General features: G+C 42.5%; 1 protein-coding gene across 1 annotated transcript; it reads left to right on the top strand.

The window, feature by feature from the left end:
* Positions 1-4,546: 4,546 nt before the first annotated feature.
* On the top strand, positions 4,547-17,434 carry LOC5499430 (sodium- and chloride-dependent GABA transporter 1). The gene is made up of 14 exons (XM_048730497.1): positions 4,547-4,804; positions 5,837-6,122; positions 6,205-6,294; positions 6,853-6,985; positions 7,348-7,482; positions 9,347-9,450; positions 10,407-10,531; positions 10,714-10,826; positions 11,327-11,455; positions 11,996-12,095; positions 13,209-13,309; positions 13,617-13,784; positions 14,975-15,186; positions 17,204-17,434. The coding sequence occupies exons 1-14, from the start codon at positions 4,663-4,665 to the stop codon at positions 17,259-17,261; spliced, it is 1,896 nt and encodes a 631-aa protein (XP_048586454.1). The 5' UTR covers positions 4,547-4,662; the 3' UTR covers positions 17,262-17,434.
* The last annotated feature ends 292 nt before the right edge of the window (positions 17,435-17,726 follow it).

Here is a 17,726-nt window from a genome sequence, read left to right as displayed (position 1 = left end):
GCAGAAAATACCTTGAAATCAAACATAGAGTGATAGAGCCATTTTGGAAAAATTCCTTAGCACCTGATTACTTTGAGAAATTGGGATACATTTTGAATACAAACTGTATTACTTACTAGAAACATTATTGGTGGCCTACTTTGTGCCAATTATAACTGGTGACCATCAGTGCAAAGAGCAACTAAACCCTATCCAAAACCTCCAATACTCAAGTAGGCTTAACAACATCTTCATATTTGGGTGGGGGTGGCAAGGGCTCACTTGTGCCCGCGACACCTGCCTCACTGTAAGGCGGCGGGGCTGTCCCTGCAGGGTAATATCCTGGTTGCTGTGGGTACATCATTGGGTACCCCCCTGAACCAGGCTGTTGCTGTGTACTAGGAGGGGGGGTCCCTTGGTTGGGACCAGGGGGATAGAGTGCCATTGAAGGGGGTGGGTATACCAAATTAGCCAATTGAGGATCGGTACCCGGAGGAATAATCACTGCATTGGGTGAAGTCTCTGTATTTGCTGGCTGTGGGTCCTGTCTGTTGACTTGAGCTTGTTGCGAAAGTCGTTGTTTGCACATGTACGACATCAAAGTCCAACCAATGAAGATTCCAAACGCCATAGCTATAAACCCAACGATTCGGAAGACTCGAAGAGCTGAGTAGAAGGAACCACCTATAAGAATGCTTACGCCAACAACAATAGCCAGGATGCTGATGCTCAAAAGACGTCTTTGGCGCTGATTATTATGGCCCGGCTCGACAATCCACGACTGCAGTCTCTCGCCCCATGCCATGTTTCGTCGTTTTAATGGAAGATGTGTTCTGTATTTACGTTCGTCGAAGATGTTTATACCAACCGTTGCCTAGCTCATGCAACTCCTCGCACTTTTTTAAACTCCTTTGGATACTCTAATGAATAGTAAGATCGGAAAACAGGGTTTCAAGTAAAGAATTCGACAGTGGTTACGCTTCAGGTTGCACGGTCGTCATGTATCGCAGTTATTATGACATTACATAACCGGTGATTGTTCTTCGAATACTTCAGTGTGTTTTAAAGATTTCTTTGCCTTGATATCAGCATAAGAAGTCTCTCTCTTGCCGGATTTAATAAGGCGACTCAGTCGTGCAGATTACATCGAACCAAACATCGCAAGTTGAAAACATTAATTACTTACTCCGTAATTCATAAATATGAAATATGCATAATTACAGTTGGATTATAATAACTTATTCTTACGTCACAAAGATTATTGGCGACTGTCCCCACCCCCTCGAGATTGTTGTTCAAACTATTACTTTTCTTTTCTTTTATTTCTTTATTTCTTTTCTTATCTAACTTAGGTTGATTTACATAGCCGTATTTTCTTTGAATTAGCCGATTATCCAAGTTAAGTTTGGAATTTGTTATTTATAGTCAATAGTTTTGACGTTTTTGACACATTTATGCAAATATCCATTATTTGCGTGGGTTTTTTTTGCTAGTCTCCTTGAAGCCGTCCACGTTCGTGACTGACAAACGCCGAAGCCTTTAAAGGAGACTATGCTGGCTTAAGAAACTAAACGCGATATTCAGGCCACATTCCTGGATATATTAACAGATAGAAAGCACCTTCAAATAATTTTTTTGCCAAATTGCACAATTTTTGTTGCGCCGTCTATGAAAGGGTGTATTATTGGCGCCATGTCTTAGCTTGGGATAATGCGACAAAGTTGGTATAACCATATTAATAAAAATACACTCACTTATACAGGAATACATTCCTGTATACTGATTGGTTCGCTATTCATTAACTGTCCAGAGATATAATAGCAAACACCGGAGTATACCAAATTATTGAATATCACTTTAGATAGAACAAGTGGATACGTAGTTGCGTTGACGCTTCTGAAATTAGTAAATGATAAAAAATAAAAATGAGGAAACCAATGTGTAGCCCATTTTTTAAGCTTTCCATAGACATATAGCACAAGCAAATCGGATAAAAGCAGAAGTGGCAGTATATTTTTCAATGAGACACACAAAAGATTGCCCATTTTAGGGCAGGCACCAAAGGGTTAAAGATCTTCTCACAACTCGAAACAACACGAGACTGCTATTTTACCAAAGTGACGAATAAGGGAAAGGGAAGGAAGCTGGGCCGACTTTATCCAGAATTGCAGCCATAGGCTGAATTACTCTGGATTAACATTACACGGGGTCTTATTCGGACTACTATATACGACCAAAAATTTACAACCGAAGCTAATGGACTTGGATTTTTTTTCGGGGAAGGGTATTTATGGGGTATATTGAAAAAACAAAAATAATTGCTATTATAATTGTCATTGTTACTAGGCCCTTTCCCGACGATGAGCTTGAGGCGTTATAAGTAATACCCTGGGATCCGATCAGGGGTTTAGTATCCCCCCCCCCCCCCCCCTAAATCCTGTTTTTGTTAAACTCGAATTCTCGTTTCCCGATCGTTAAAGACGCTGAACACCGCACCTCGAAAAAAATAATGGGGACTGTCTTACTGCGATGTGCGGTGAATCAAATCACCGTTGTGGTTTGCGGTTATAGACTGTGTGGTCTTGCGGATTTTAACAATATTCTATGCGGATTACCACCTCCCTCACTCTTTATCGGGAATATAATAATAATTTCTTTTAGCTTGTGGATATTTTGGCCGGTCAACGGGTTAATAAAATTGGACAATAAAAATAGAGAATCACTCATTTTATTTTATGCATTTCAAATGATATCAAAACAACGGTTCCCAAAACAACGTCTTTTCTTCGCTAATTTGATGTCCTGTACTCAAAAGAAGATAATGCGATAATAACAACGCCTCAATGCGCCCGTGCGTAACGATGCCACGGCGACATAGCGAGCCCCCAAGGGACCCAAAGCGCCCAGATAGACCTGTTTTTTTTTTTTTTGTCATCCTATACCTCAATATCTCAGCGAGCTGTGCGTGGCGTAACAATTTTTACAGGCCTGGGATCCTGGTTATTGTCCTCCCCATTAATGTGCGGGTTGGAATACCCTGCAAGAGTGTTGTACAGCATATTCGCCGGAAATATCGGTGTTTGGGGCCTTCGTGTTTTTTACAGCCTTCCGTAAAAGCCTTGTGCTGCCATACCAATTGGGTAATCCGTATGTATGGTTTCCGTTTTATTCTTCAGGACGGCTTCGATCCCAGGCTAATGCCCTTTTTTCAATTCTTTTTTTCTTATTGTTTAACCTATTCACTCCTGAGTAATTCTGCCCAAAATTGTGAAAAAAATCACAGATTTAAAACAGAAACCTCCCCCCCTATTTCAAGTCCAACACTACCAGTTAAGCTAAGCTACCGCTGACCCAAGACGGTATGCCTTGGAGTTTCCTACAATGCACTGCGGTGTCTTTCAGTCTAGCGATAGCGCTCTGCGGCGCAGTTTTTTTTTTCACATCAGTAGAGCGCCCTAGGACATCATTCAGTCTACTGGGGCGTAATTCACGCTGTGCTATTGGATGTTTACACGCTGAGGTTGATTCAATTGGATAATCCTTGTTCGGGTTTCACCGAGTGAGAAAGGAATTTTCTGGTGAATGGCCTCATACTCTCCACTGTGGAGAATTTTTTCCACCCAACCTTATTCAGAAATTGTTTTCAGGCTTACTCTGGGTTTCTTGGACCTGGAAATGTTTCGTTTGGATTTAGGGCAAAAAGACTGTTATGAGAATGGGTAGAGATTTCCGCCTTCCCCTTAACCGCCAAAAAGCGGTCTTTTTCGATTGAAGACTCAACAAATCTCTATTTAATGTCTTTGATTTTGAAAATATAATAAGATTACAAGAGTAAGTAAAAATCATGATTTACTAAGCTCCCTCTTCCATAAAGATCCCTTTCACTTGTTTAATAAATTAGCAAATTAAAATGCTCAATATAATACGATTCGCCGGTGTCGCACTCGGCAAATGTTCGTCTTTCTTCAGGGGAGACCATGTCTTGATAAAGACATTTTTTTGCTGCGCTTAGCCAAATAGAAAACCGAATAGAGCATATCACTTCCCGTACCTTCATCTAGTTTGGAACAAATTCAACGAGTCTACAGCTTTTCTTGTAGAATTGATGATAGCATGATTATTGCTAGATTCTGATTATCTGTATAATGCTAACGAAATGTACCTGTTTTTTATTTTCCTAGGTGTGACTAGGCACCCGAATGATCTTTGTCGAGCACTTGCGAGCTTGCGAGCACCCCGTCTTTTATTCGAGACCGAGCGCTTTTAGTTGTTGAATAAATCGAGCAGAGAGCACATCGAATACAATGCGAGCACGGGGAAAAAATTGCGCGCGCATGCGAGCATAAGCTGAAAACGGCGAGAACATCGAAATTTCGGGGACCATTCAGGGGTCCACTTTTAGTTGACGAAACATGAGATATTCATATATTTATCGATCTCTATGCTTTTTTTAACATTCAAAACCTCAAGCATCTTGTTTTTATGTGATTAATAGTGATACCTCGATCAAGAAATGCAGACATTAGCTCGTGCTATTATGACGTCGCTATTCTAATTCCCTGATTCATATGCGGCGAAGTGAGTTTGTCCGTGGTGCGAGCTCATCACGTCTTCTCGCATTCTTTCTAAATGCTCCATAGCTATTTATTGCTGTGTTTTTAAGAATCCTCAGAGTACTGGCTGATGAAAGTTGGTGTTTTGGCAGTTGAGCCCAAGCGGGAACAATGGGGCCATAAGGCCGAGTTCATCTTGTCGTGTGTGGGATACGCCGTGGGCCTCGGGAACATCTGGCGCTTTCCGTACTTGTGTTTTAAAAACGGCGGAGGTATGACTAGCTGCTCCTTGTAGGGCGCTTGTTGACGCTTGTGTTTTGGTCTTTAGATATTTAACGTGTTTTTGACAATGTCATATTATTTCATGCTCAAGTAATTGAATCGAGATGTTGTTAGCGTAGGGTGAAATGTGTTAAAACTTTTTGTCAAGCAAATAGTTTAAGTTCGTCTGTTTAGAAAACGTCGTTTTAAAGTCACACTAGACTGCTAGACGCACAAACACTACTAAATTTCCAGCCTTTTTTTCCGTTCAGACGATTATTTTTTTTTGTATAGAAAAGGCTTTCCTTGTTTCTTATCTCCTATAGCGTTAATGATGATATTCTGCGTTAGCGCATGGCACGAGGGGAATTCAGTGATTATATGTCCCCGCAACCGAGAGATGATTAGTTGAAGTCCCGACGCCGCAGGCGGAGAGACTTTTACTAGTCATCCGAAATGCCATGCTATAACTTTGTGTAAATACCATGATCACCGAGGAAAAAAACTCGAAACTATGAGTAATATTAGGTTGGATGAGCAAATACGGTTCAATATATCAGGGCATTGCATATGCATTGTTCTTTTTATCCCTCGAGAGATCACCACATTTTCACGAACATCGTTGATTTACATGGTTGCTCTACATGTCTACAGTTTAGTTTTTTGACGTCATTAGCACGCATGCGTACAGCAATCAAAATCATCCCACATGGATCTCGTCTTACGTTGTTTACGTATCATGAGATCAAATACTCTTGCCTCTTGGAGCAAGGTCTATTCCTGTGCTAATCAGGGTGCTGCCTTCTATTTGTTTTCCTGGTGGAAACTAGAAGACAAGCAACTTGGTTCTACATTTGTCTCATTCACTGATGTAGAGGGAAAATTAGAAAAAGACAAAATAATATTTTTTTGATATCGGATTCACACAGCCTATTAGTAATCGTCCCCCCTTCTTTTATATGGACCCCCCATGTTATATGCGTGTTTAATACCCATGTACACATAAAAGTTAACTAACTAACAACATTTTATTCCTCACACAGCCTCGTTTCTCATCCCCTATGGCTCAATGCTGTTATTTTGCGGTATTCCCATCTTCTATATGGAGCTTGCCCTGGGCCAGTTCCTTCGCAAGGGGGCCAGCAAGGCCTGGGCGTCGGTCTGTCCGGCCGCGGCAGGCATAGGCGTGGCTATGATGATGGTGTCCGGGTTCATCTCCATCTACTATAATGTGATTATAGCCTGGAGTCTGCTGTATCTTTGGAATAGTCTGGCCAAAGAGATTCCGTTCAAGCATTGTAAAAACCCTTGGAATACGCTATTGTGCCGGTAAGAAAATTCCACCGGGAAAGGGAGTGCCCCCTCGCCCTCAGCAAATCCTTGACAAGCGCCTGGACTTTTCTTTTCGCAGAGATGCTGATACAAACGTGACTTGCGCCTCTCTGGGGCTGGACAGAAACTGCACCCTTCACTTTACCACACCCAGCGAGGAGTTCTGGACGTAAGTCAAGCCCTCTTGCATCTTCCGGGGAGGGATGGGGAAGATGGATATTAGAGAAATTAGAGAAAGCAGGACAAGTGCCGGGTATTCGCCACAAACACGCCAAGCTCGAGAATTCACATGATCGAAAAATACTCATCCGTTTACTTTGCCACCCCAGTTATAACAGGCGTATATATCACTATAATTCTCTTTTTTTTTCCAAATGCGGTAAAACCAAACGTTCATACTTTATAATCTCAATAGCGTCGCGGGTTCTATATAGGGAAATAAACCAACGGGTTGAAATGGTATGTTTCACATCTCGCTGATGTTTCGAGCGCTAGTCTTTGGTCCATGCAAAAAAGGTTTTAAATGGTTGAAGGACTGCAGCGAAGGACTGCAGCGGCGTAGCCAGTACTTTTAATAGGTGGTCCTCAAAAGGACCTTTCAAGGCATTTTCTCCTGTATTTTAGATAATGGCTCATACATGTACTGTATTTTTGGCTGCTAGAAGGCCCCTTGGCCATCCCCCTGGCTATTCCCCTGGACTGACAATGGTTTCCTTATATCTTGAAGGAATAAGATTCTTCACTCGTCGTCAGGTGTTGAGCAAGTAGGCGAAGTGCGGTACGACTTAGCGACCGCGCTACTAATCGCGTGGATTGTGGTCTACCTGTGTGTTTCCCGTGGAATTCGTTCAAGTGGGAAGGTGAGCGTGCTGGTTATTATGGGATGTTATGTCTCGAACTTTGCTAACATTCCATTCCATATTCCAGATCGCATACTTCTTGTCCATATTCCAGATCGCATACTTCTTGTCCATATTCCAGATCGCATACTTCTTGTCCATATTCCAGATCGCATACTTCTTGTCCATATTCCAGATCACATATTTCTTGTCCATATTCCAGATCACATACTTCTTGTCCATATTCCAGATCGCATACTACTTGTTTATATTCCAGATCGCATACTACTTGTTTATATTCCAGATCGCATATATCTTGTCCATGTTCCAGATCGCATACTTCCGGTCCATATTCCAGATCATATTCCATGTTCATATCCCAGATCGCGTACTTCTCCGCGACTTTTCCGTACTTCATCCTAATGGTGCTGATAGTTCGCGGGGCGACCTTACCTGGGGCCTACCAAGGGGTGCTGTTCTACCTCAGCCCAGACTTCTCACGTCTGGCAGACCCACAGGTATCACTACAGACATAGTCCTCAATTTGTAGCAGGTTGCCCATATGCTTAGCAATGATTTGGTTACCCATCATGCCTCTGATTTAGTTACCCATCATGCCTCTGATTTAGTTACCCATCATGCCTCTGATTTGGTTACCCACCATGCCCCTGATTTGGTTACATATCATGTCCCTGATTTGGTTACCCATCATGCCTCTGATTTGGTTGCCCATCATGCCCCTGATTTGGTTACCCATCATGCCCCTGATTTGGTTACCCATCATGTCCCTTATTTGGTTACCCATCATGCCCCTGATTTGGTTACCCATCATGCCTCTGATTTGGTTGCCCATCATGCCCCTGATTTGGTTACCCATCATGCCCCTGATTTGGTTACCTATCATGCCCCTGATTTGGTTACCCATCATGCCTCTGATTTGGTTACCCATCATGCCTCTGATTTGGTTACCCATCATGCCCCTGATTTGGTTACCCATCATGCCCCTGATTTGGTTACCCATCATGCCCCTGATTTGGTTACCCATCATGCCCCTGATTTGGTTACCCATCATGCCCCTGATTTGGTTACCCATCATGCCCCTGATTTGGTTACCCATCATGCCCTTGATTTGGTTACCCATCATGCCCCTGATTTGGTTACCCATCATGCCCCTGATTTGGTTACCCATCATGCCCCTGATTTGGTTACCCATCATGCCCCTGATTTGGTTGCCCATCATGCCCGTGATTTGGTTACCCATCATGCCCCTGATTTGGTTACCCATCATGCCTCTGATTTGGTTGCCCATCATGCCCCTGATTTGGTTACCCATCATGCCCCTGATTTGGTTACCCATCATGCCCCTTATTTGGTTACCCATCATGCCCCTGATTTGGTTACCCATCATGCCTCTGATTTAGTTACCCATCATGCCCCTGATTTGGTTACCCATCATGCCCCTGATTTGGTTACCCATCATGCCCCTGATTTGGTTACCCATTATGCCTCTGATTTGGTTACCCATCATACCCCTGATTTGGTTACCCATCATGCCCGTGATTTGGTTGCCCATCATGCCCGTGATTTGGTTACCCATCATGCCCTTGATTTTAGGCGAGTTGAATGCGTTTTTTTTATTTTCCATGAATTGCATAATTTGCCATTATCCTAAAAATCGCGCAAAATTACATCCGAACAACTTCCTAGCCCAAATAACACTGTCAGGCTGAATCTCTTTTGCCACAAACATTTTTTACAAAGTCGTAAAACACTCCACTTCAACCTTGTGTTGACTTATATTTCCTTAGATCCATAGAGGTTGACAAAAAACGAAGATATGCTTGTAAAAAATGCAATATTTGCCCGATTTTAGTTTTGTTCGTCTTGTCTGCGTCCTAGATAGATAGATAGATAGATAGATAGATAGATAGATAGATAGATAGATAGATAGATAGATAGATAGATAGATAGATAGATAGATAGATATTTAGGGGGTTTTATTCAATTGCCATGGCAGTATTACAGACTGAATTAAGGCAAAGGGCCAGCACATATAGCGTTATAATATTACTGAAATCGATAAGTAACAAAGTCACCAAAGCGTTTAGTTACAGAAATATGTTTGTAGGTATTCATACTGCCGGATCTTAGTGAGTATCCATGCTCGTTATTAATTACGCCTCCAGTAATTACAGATCGAAGGGGTTCTAGCTCCTTAGCGGAGGTCATGAGACTGATACAAAGCTCGCGCCTGCGGTCAGCAAGACTTTGGAGCCCGCTGGCGTCCAAGGCCTCCTTGTATCGTAGATGGTACCCTGGGTACCCCTCCCCCTCCCCTCTCCCCCGTACTATACCCTTGGTAATGTTTTTTCTGTTTTGCAGACTTGGATTGATGCTGCAAGCCAGATCTTCTTCTCGTTGAGTGTTGGACTCGGTGGACTTATCGTATTTGGAAGCTACAACAACCGAAGGAACAACTGCGAAGCGTAAGCTATGAATACGTTCTTTTTGACAAGTTGATTGTTTGATCGACCTAAACCAACCGTTTTACGCTTACGTTTTCTCCAAGCAGAGCTTTTCCCCTTCGGTAATACATAACCGCAGCGAAAGTGTGAGTGAACTAACAGGTGCGAGTCGGTAATACATAACCGCAGCCATTTACAACTGCGAAAGTGTGAGTGAACTAACAGGTGCGAGTCGGTAATACATAACCGCAGCGATTTACAACTGCGAAAGTGTGAGTGAACTAAAAGGTGCGAGTCGGTAATACATAACCGCAGCGAAAGTGTGAGTGAACTAACAGGTGCAAGTCGGTAATACATAACCGCAGCCATTTACAACTGCGAAAGTGTGAGTGAACTAACAGGTGCGAGTCGGTAATACATAACCGCAGCGATTTACAACTGCGAAAGTGTGAGTGAACTAACAGGTGCGAGTCGGTAATACATAACCGCAGCGAAAGTGTGAGTGAACTAACAGGTGCAAGTCGGTAATACATAACCGCATCCATTTACAACTGCGAAAGTGTGAGTGAACTAACAGGTGCGAGTCGGTAATACATAACCGCAGCCATTTACAACTGCGAAAGTGTGAGTGAACTAACAGGTGCGAGTCGGTAATACATAACCGCAGCGATTTACAACTGCGAAAGTTTGAGTGAACTAACAGGTGCTGACCTGCACGATTCATTTAACAATGAATAAAAAAATGCAACAATAAATTTACGCAAAATCCCTATTCCTACTCAGCCGTGGAGGATAATAATATGATTGTTATTAGGAATTCTCATATTGTCTCCCTTGAGTCGTCAATAACTTTATCAAAGTCAATAACTTCATTGTACTCATCTGAAAAACAGCAACAACAAAATAGGCAAGTCCCCCCAGCCTACGATACTTAAATATAATAAAAAGGTGTTAATTGTGATTGTTGTTGTCGTCAGAGATGCCATTACCGTCAGTCTCATCAACTGTGTGACGAGTTTTGTCGGAGGATTCGCCACCTTCACCGTACTGGGCTTCATGGCCCACTCCACTGGACTGGACGTCAAGGAAGTCGTATCTTCAGGTAACTGCAGAACACAGGGTAACCATCCTACCACAGGGTAACCATTCTACCACAGGGAACCAATCTTACAACAGGGTACCCATTCAACCACAGGGTACCCATTCTACCACAGGGTACCCATTTTACCACATGGTGTCCATTGTACCGAAATTCAAGCAACGCTTTCTATTTATTTGTTGCAGGTCCAGGGCTTGCATTCGTGGCGTATCCAGAATCCATTGCACGGATGCCAGTGTCCCCTCTTTGGGCTATTTTATTCTTTTTCATGTTATTTCTGTTGGGAATCGACAGCCAGGTATGGTGGCGCCATGGTCCCTTGTCACGTGATTACAATATTCCTTGTCACGTGATTTCACAGCACTTGTCACGTGATTACACATCCCTTGCCACGTGATTACACATCCCTTGTCACATGATTACTCATCCCTTGTCATTTGATTACTCATCCCTTGTCACGTGATTACTCATCCCTTGACACGTGATTACACGTCCCTTGTCACGTGATTACACGTCCCTTGTCACTTGATTACACGTCCCTTGCCACGTGATTACACATCCCTTGTCACATGATTACTCATCCCTTGTCATGTGATTACTCATCCCTTGTCACGTGATTACTCATCCCTTGACACGTGATTACACGTCCCTTGTCACGTGATTACACGTCCCTTGTCACGTGATTACACATCGCTTGTCACATGATCACACATAAATGGTCATGTCAAAACACTTGTGGTCACATGATTACACATCTATTGTCACTTGATAAGATTAATTTCGTTTTCTTCATTCCAGTTTGTATTTATTGAGACAATCATGGGCTGCCTGTGCGATCAATTCAGTGTCATCAAAAGTTACAAGAAAACTTTTCTTGCCATTCTTTGTACACTCTGTTACCTCATCGGGCTGTGTTGCGTCACCGAGGTAAGGGAACATCACCCAGGGTATAGAAGGGTCACCGAGGTAAGGGAACGATACCCAGGGTATAGAAGGGTCACCGAGGTAAGGGAACAGCGCCCAGGGTATAGAAGGGTCACGGAGGTAAGGGAACAGCGCCCAGGGTATAGAAGGGTCACCGAGGTAAGGGAACAGCGCCCAGGGTATAGAAGGGTCACCGAGGTAAGGGAACAGCGCCCAGGGTATAGAAGGGTCACCGAGGTAAGGGAACAATACCCAGGGTATAGAAGGGTCACCGAGGTAAGGGAACATCACCCAGGGTATAGAAGGCTCACCGAGGTAAGGGAACAGCGCCCAGGGTATAGAAGGGTCACCGAGGTAAGGGAACAGCGCCCAGGGTATAGAAGGGTCACGGAGGTAAGGGAATGATACCTACGGCATAGGAGGCTCAGGAAAGTAAGGGAACAACACCCAGGGTATAGAAGGCTCAGCAAAGTAAGGGAACAACACCCAGGGTATAATTGGGGACATGGGATAATGAAGTGGCTAACCTTTTTTTGCTTCCAGGGTGGAATCTACATGTTCAACATCTTTGATAGGCAAGCTGGCGGTTTCTCTCTCATCTTCATCTCCATCTTCGAGTGTCTTGTTGTGGGGTGGTCATACGGTGGGTTAGAGTGTCTTGTTGTGGGGTGGTCATACGGTGGGTTAGAATGTCTTGTTGTGGGGTGGTCATACGGTGGGTTAGAGTGTCTTGTTGTGGGGTTGTCAAACGGTGGGTTAGAGTGTCTTGTTGTGGGGTGGCCATACGGTGGGTTAGAGTGTCTTGTTGTGGGGTGGCCATACGGTGGGTTAGAGTGTCTTGTTGTGGGGTGGCCATACGGTGGGTTAGAGTGTCTTGTTGTGGGGTGGTCATACGGTGGGTTAGAGTGTCTTGTTGTGGGGTGGCCATACGGTGGGTTAGAGTGTCTTGTTGTGGGGTGGCCATACGGTGGGTTAGAGTGTCTTGTTGTGGGGTGGCCATACGGTGGGTTAGAGTGTCTTGTTGTGGGGTGGTCATACGGTGGGTTAGAGTATCTTGTTGTAGGGTGGTCATACGGTGGGTTAGAATGTCTTGTTGTGGGGTGGCCATACGGTGGGTTAGAGTGTCTTGTTGTGGGGTTGCCATACGGTAGGTTAGAGTGTCTTGTTGTGGGGTGGTCATACGGTTGGTTAAAGTGTCTTGTTGTGGGGTGGTCATACGGTGGGTTAGAGTATCTTGTTGTAGGGTGGTCATACGGTGGGTTAGAATGTCTTGTTGTGGGGTGGCCATACGGTGGGTTAGAGTATCTTGTTGTAGGGTTTTCATACGGTGGGTTAGAATGTCTTGTTGTGGGGTGGTCATACGGTGGGTTAGGGTGTATTGTTGTGGGGTGTTAATACGGTGGGTTAGAATGTCTTGTTGTAGGGTGGTCATACGGTGGGTTAGAATGTCTTGTTGTGGGGTGACCATACGGTGGGTTAGAGTGTCTTGTTGTAGGGTGGTCATACGGTGGGTTAGAATGTCTTGTTGTGGGGTGTTAATACGGTGGGTTAGAATGTCTTGTTGTGGGGTTGTCATTCGGTGGGTTAGAGTGTCTTGTTGTGGGGTGGTCATACGGTGGGTTAGAGTGCCTTGTTGTGGGGTGGTCATACGGTCATACGGTCATACATCAATACTCTTATACTCTCATCACCTCTTCCGATTCCATATTCCCTTCGAGGTTCTTATATAGTTCTTATATATATTTTTTATTTGCAGGGGTTGAGCGTTTCTGTGATAATATTGAGGAAATGCTGGGCTGGAGGCCAAATCTTTACTTCCGCTTGTGCTGGAAATATATCTCACCGACGGTTGTCACGGTATAAAAATCGACATCGCTTCTGGCCGTAACATTCCTATGAGTGATGCTCTAAACATATAAAGCCTTGTGGCAATAGCGAGGAAGAAAGTTTTTCTCGGTCATAGATGTCGTTTGCTAAAAGTCTGAAATTTGACAATTGTTTATAAGGAAAAATGTGTTTTGGGGTGGGAGGGTGGATGGATGGAGGGGGAATTCCCTTCACCATGCCGTAGATTCGCATCGGATTATTATCATTATTAGACCTATTTAGGCCTTAGATAACTGCCCTGCAATACTAGCTAATCCATTTTATTGGTTTATTTTAGATCATTTTTTTCTGGAGCGCCTCCCAGTGGTCCGGTATTACCTACAACGACTACAAGTACCCTCTGTCCGGGGAACTTATCGGTTGGGGACTTGCGGCTTCTTCTATGAGCGCTATTCCTATTGGATTCTTGATCGTTTTGTACCAAAGCAAAGGGTCTCTGAAAAATGTGAGTTCTCTCGAATTATCCTTATATTAATTATCCATCATTATCACCATCACCATCACCCTCACCCTCACTGTCACCCAGGGGGCGGACCTATCTTTTCGCTAAAGGGGGGGGGGGTGTTGGCTCAGTGACAAAGGGGGGAGGAGGTAATATTTTTGTTACATATGGCTCTCTGGCAACCCAAAGGGAGGGGGGGGGGGTTAAACCCCCTAAACCTTCCCTCTAGATCCGCTACTATCACCGTCACCGTCACCATCACCGTCACCTTCACCGTCACTAACAGCTTCACCTTAAGTCACACTTATGAATCTCTTCTGTATATTTATGAATCTCTTCTGTATATTTATGAATCTCTTCTGTATATTTAAGAATCTCTTCTGTATATTTATGAATCTCTTCTGTATATTTATGAATCTCTTCTGTATATTTATGAATCTCTTCTGTATATTTATGAATCTCTTCTGTATATTTATGAATCTCTTCTGTATATTTAAGAATCTCTTCTGTATATTTATGAATCTCTTCTGTATATTTAAGAATCTCTTCTGTATATTTATGAATCTCTTCTGTATATTTATGAATCTCTTCTGTATATTTATGAATCTCTTCTGTATATTTAAGAATCTCTTCTGTATATTTATGAATCTCTTCTGTATATTTAAGAATCTCTTCTGTATATTTAAGAATCTCTTCTGTATATTTATGAATCTCTTCTGTATATTTAAGAATCTCTTCTGTATATTTAAGAATCTCTTCTGTATATTTAAGAATCTCTTCTGTATATTTAAGAATCTCTTCTGTATATTTATAAATCTCTTCTGTATATTTATGAATCTCTTCTGTATATTTAAGAATCTCTTCTGTATATTTAAGAATCTCTTCTGTATATTTAAGAATCTCTTCTGTATATTTATGAATCTCTTCTGTATATTTATGAATCTCTTCTGTATATTTATGAATCTCTTCTGTATATTTATGAATCTCTTCTGTATATTTATGAATCTCTTCTGTATATTTATGAATCTCTTCTGTATATTTATGGATCTCTTCTGTATATTTATGAATCTCTTCTGTATATTTATGAATCTCTTTTGAATATTTATGAATCTCTTCTGTATATTTATGAATCTCTTCTGAATATTTATGAATCTCTTCTGTATATTTATGAATCTCTTCTATATATTTTTTAGCGATTTGTTACGGCGTTCACTCCAAACATCCAAATCTCGTCAGAAGTGTGGGAATTCGATCTGCGTCGTCGACTCAACATGGTGTTTGGCAAACCTCTCCTCAAAGACATCGTCAGCGAATCCTTGTCTCTACAATGCGTCGCGACACCTGAAGGCCAGATACAGAAGCTGAAGCGACTCAACCGGGACAAAAACCAAAAGGAGAGTAAAAGGTAGGGGTGGAAAAAACACATTATCTCGACAAGACGGGTTACACACGCATAACTCCGACAAGACGGGTCACATACGCATTACCCCGACGAAACGGGTTACACACGCATAACTCCGACAAGACGGGTTACACACGCATTACTCCGACAAGATGGGTTACACACGCATAACTCCGACAAGACGGGTTACACACGCATAACTCCGACAAGACGGGGGACACACGCATTAACCCGACAAAACGGGTTACACCACGCATTATCTCGACAAAACGGGTTACACACGCATAACTCCGACAAGACGGGTAACACACGCATTAACCCGACAAAACGGGTTACACACGCATTAAACCGACAAAACGGGCTACACACGCATAACTCCGACAAAACGGGTCACACACGCATTGAACCGACAAAACGGGCTATACACGCATTAAACCGACAAAACGGGCTACACACGCATTAAACCGACAAAACGGGTTACACACGCATTAATCCGACAAGACTGGTAACACACGCATAACTCCGACAAGACGGGTTACACCACGCATTATCCCGACAAAACGGGTTACACACGCATAAACCGACAAAACGGGTTACACACGCATTACTCCGTCAAGACGGGTTACAAACGCATTACCCCCGACAAGGCGGCTTACACACGCATTAAACCGACAAAACGGGTTACACAAGCATTACTCCGACAAGACAGGTAACACACGCATAACTCCGACAAGACGGGTTACACCACGCATTATTTCTACAAGACGGGTTACACACGCATTTCCCCGACAAGACGGGTTACACACGCATTTCCCCGACAAGACGGGTTATACACGCATTATTCCTACAAGACGGGTTACACACGCATTACTCCGACAAGACGGGTTACACACGCATTTTCCCGACAAGACGTGTTACACACGCATTACTCCGACAAGACAGGTTACACACGCATTACTCCGACAAGACAGGTTACACACACATTACTCCGACAAGACGGGTTACACACGCATTACTCCGACAAGACGGGTTACACACGCATTACTCCGACAAGACAGGTTACACACGCATTACTCCGACAAGACAGGTTACACACGCATTACTCCGACAAGACAGGTTACACACATATATCCGACTAGAGGTTATTGGAATTAGAATAAACAAAAGGAGGACTTAGCATGGGAAAATCTATTTATCCTTGGTATTTGACCTTGCATGGGAAAATCTTTTAGTCCTCGGTATTTGACTTTGCATAAGAAAATATATTAATCCTTGGTGTTCGGCTTTGCATGGGAAATCATATAACTTTTCTATTGTGTTAAATGATAATAACGTGTTTTTTTATGTGTTTTCTAGCATTCTTATTTCCATGTACCTAAGTGAAAGTCTTGTTTGCTATTTGAAATAGTTTTGTAGCGCAAACTTTTATTTGTAGCGCAGGTATTTTTATTTTTTATTTGTAGCGGTAGTATTTCCGTGGTTTATTTAGCGCAGGTATTTCCATGGTTTATTTATAGCGCAGGTATCTCTAAATTTATTGTAGAGGTAGTTTTTCCATGGTTTATTTAGCTCAGGTATTTCCATGGTTTATTTGTAGCGGTAGTAATTCCACGGTTTATTTAGCGCAGGTATTTCCATGGTTTATTTGTAGCGGTAGTATTTCCATGGTTTATTTGTAGCGGTAGTATTTCCATGGTTTATTTGTAGCAGTAGTATTTCCATGGTTTATTTAGCGCAGGTATTTCCATGGTTTGTTTGTAGCGGTAGTATTTCCATTGTTTATTTAGCGCAGGTATTTCCATGGTTTATTTGTAGCGGTAGTATTTCCATGGTTTATTTGTAGCGGTAGTATTCCCATGGTTTATTTGTAGCGGTAGTATTTCCATGGTTTATTTAGCGCAGGTATTTCCATGGTTTATTTGTAGCGGTAGTATTTCCATGGTTTCTTTGTAGCGGTAGTATTTCCATGGTTTCCACGCCGCATCCCTTGCAGGGACTGACTGTCATCCTTTGTTCCTAGTATTCCGTCATCATGGATCAGGGGACTCAACCTTCCCCCCGAGGCCTGTGAAGTCTAGATGTGTGTCGCTCCCATATGTTATGGCACTTGATATGAAAAGAAAAAGAATCTCGTGTACCTTCTCTTATTTGACAAAAACTCTAACCCCAAATCCTTGTGTTTTTAAATGGTTAAAACCATGTGATTTCTAGTAACACAAACCAAAAAATAAAGATGATTTAAAACCACAAATGTATATGCTGCCTTACATGAACACAGATGAGAATAATGAACTGCCTCATTGAAAACTATTTCCATTAGATACTGTAGCCACTCCAATTTACAATTTGATAATTTGTCCATCTTTTTTTGTTATAACTACATTTTACTTTTAAATTCATTTGTATTAGGTGTAGTTGTTGTATTCGATAAGGGCGAGGGTTTTTTTTGCGCTTATGTTTTCTCAATAGGATAAAATTAACAGTAAATCAGTTGTCATAAAAACGACAAGAAAAAAATGTTTAAATAAAATTTACTAGTGTAA

The sequence above is a fragment of the Nematostella vectensis genome, chromosome 7 (assembly GCF_932526225.1).
Source record: "Nematostella vectensis chromosome 7, jaNemVect1.1, whole genome shotgun sequence".
Taxonomy (NCBI): domain Eukaryota; kingdom Metazoa; phylum Cnidaria; class Anthozoa; order Actiniaria; family Edwardsiidae; genus Nematostella; species Nematostella vectensis.
This window is presented reverse-complemented; position numbering and strand designations above follow the sequence as displayed.

Coding starts and splice junctions, on each gene's coding strand:
- LOC5499430 (XM_048730497.1), top strand. CDS start 4,663: ATGAAAGTTGGTGTTTTGGCAGTTGAGCCCAAGCGGGAACAATGGGGC. Junction 7,483..9,346: donor CACGTCTGGCAGACCCACAG/GTATCACTACAG, acceptor TCTGTTTTGCAG/ACTTGGATTGATGCTGCAAG. Junction 11,456..11,995: donor GGCTGTGTTGCGTCACCGAG/GTAAGGGAACAT, acceptor TTTTGCTTCCAG/GGTGGAATCTACATGTTCAA.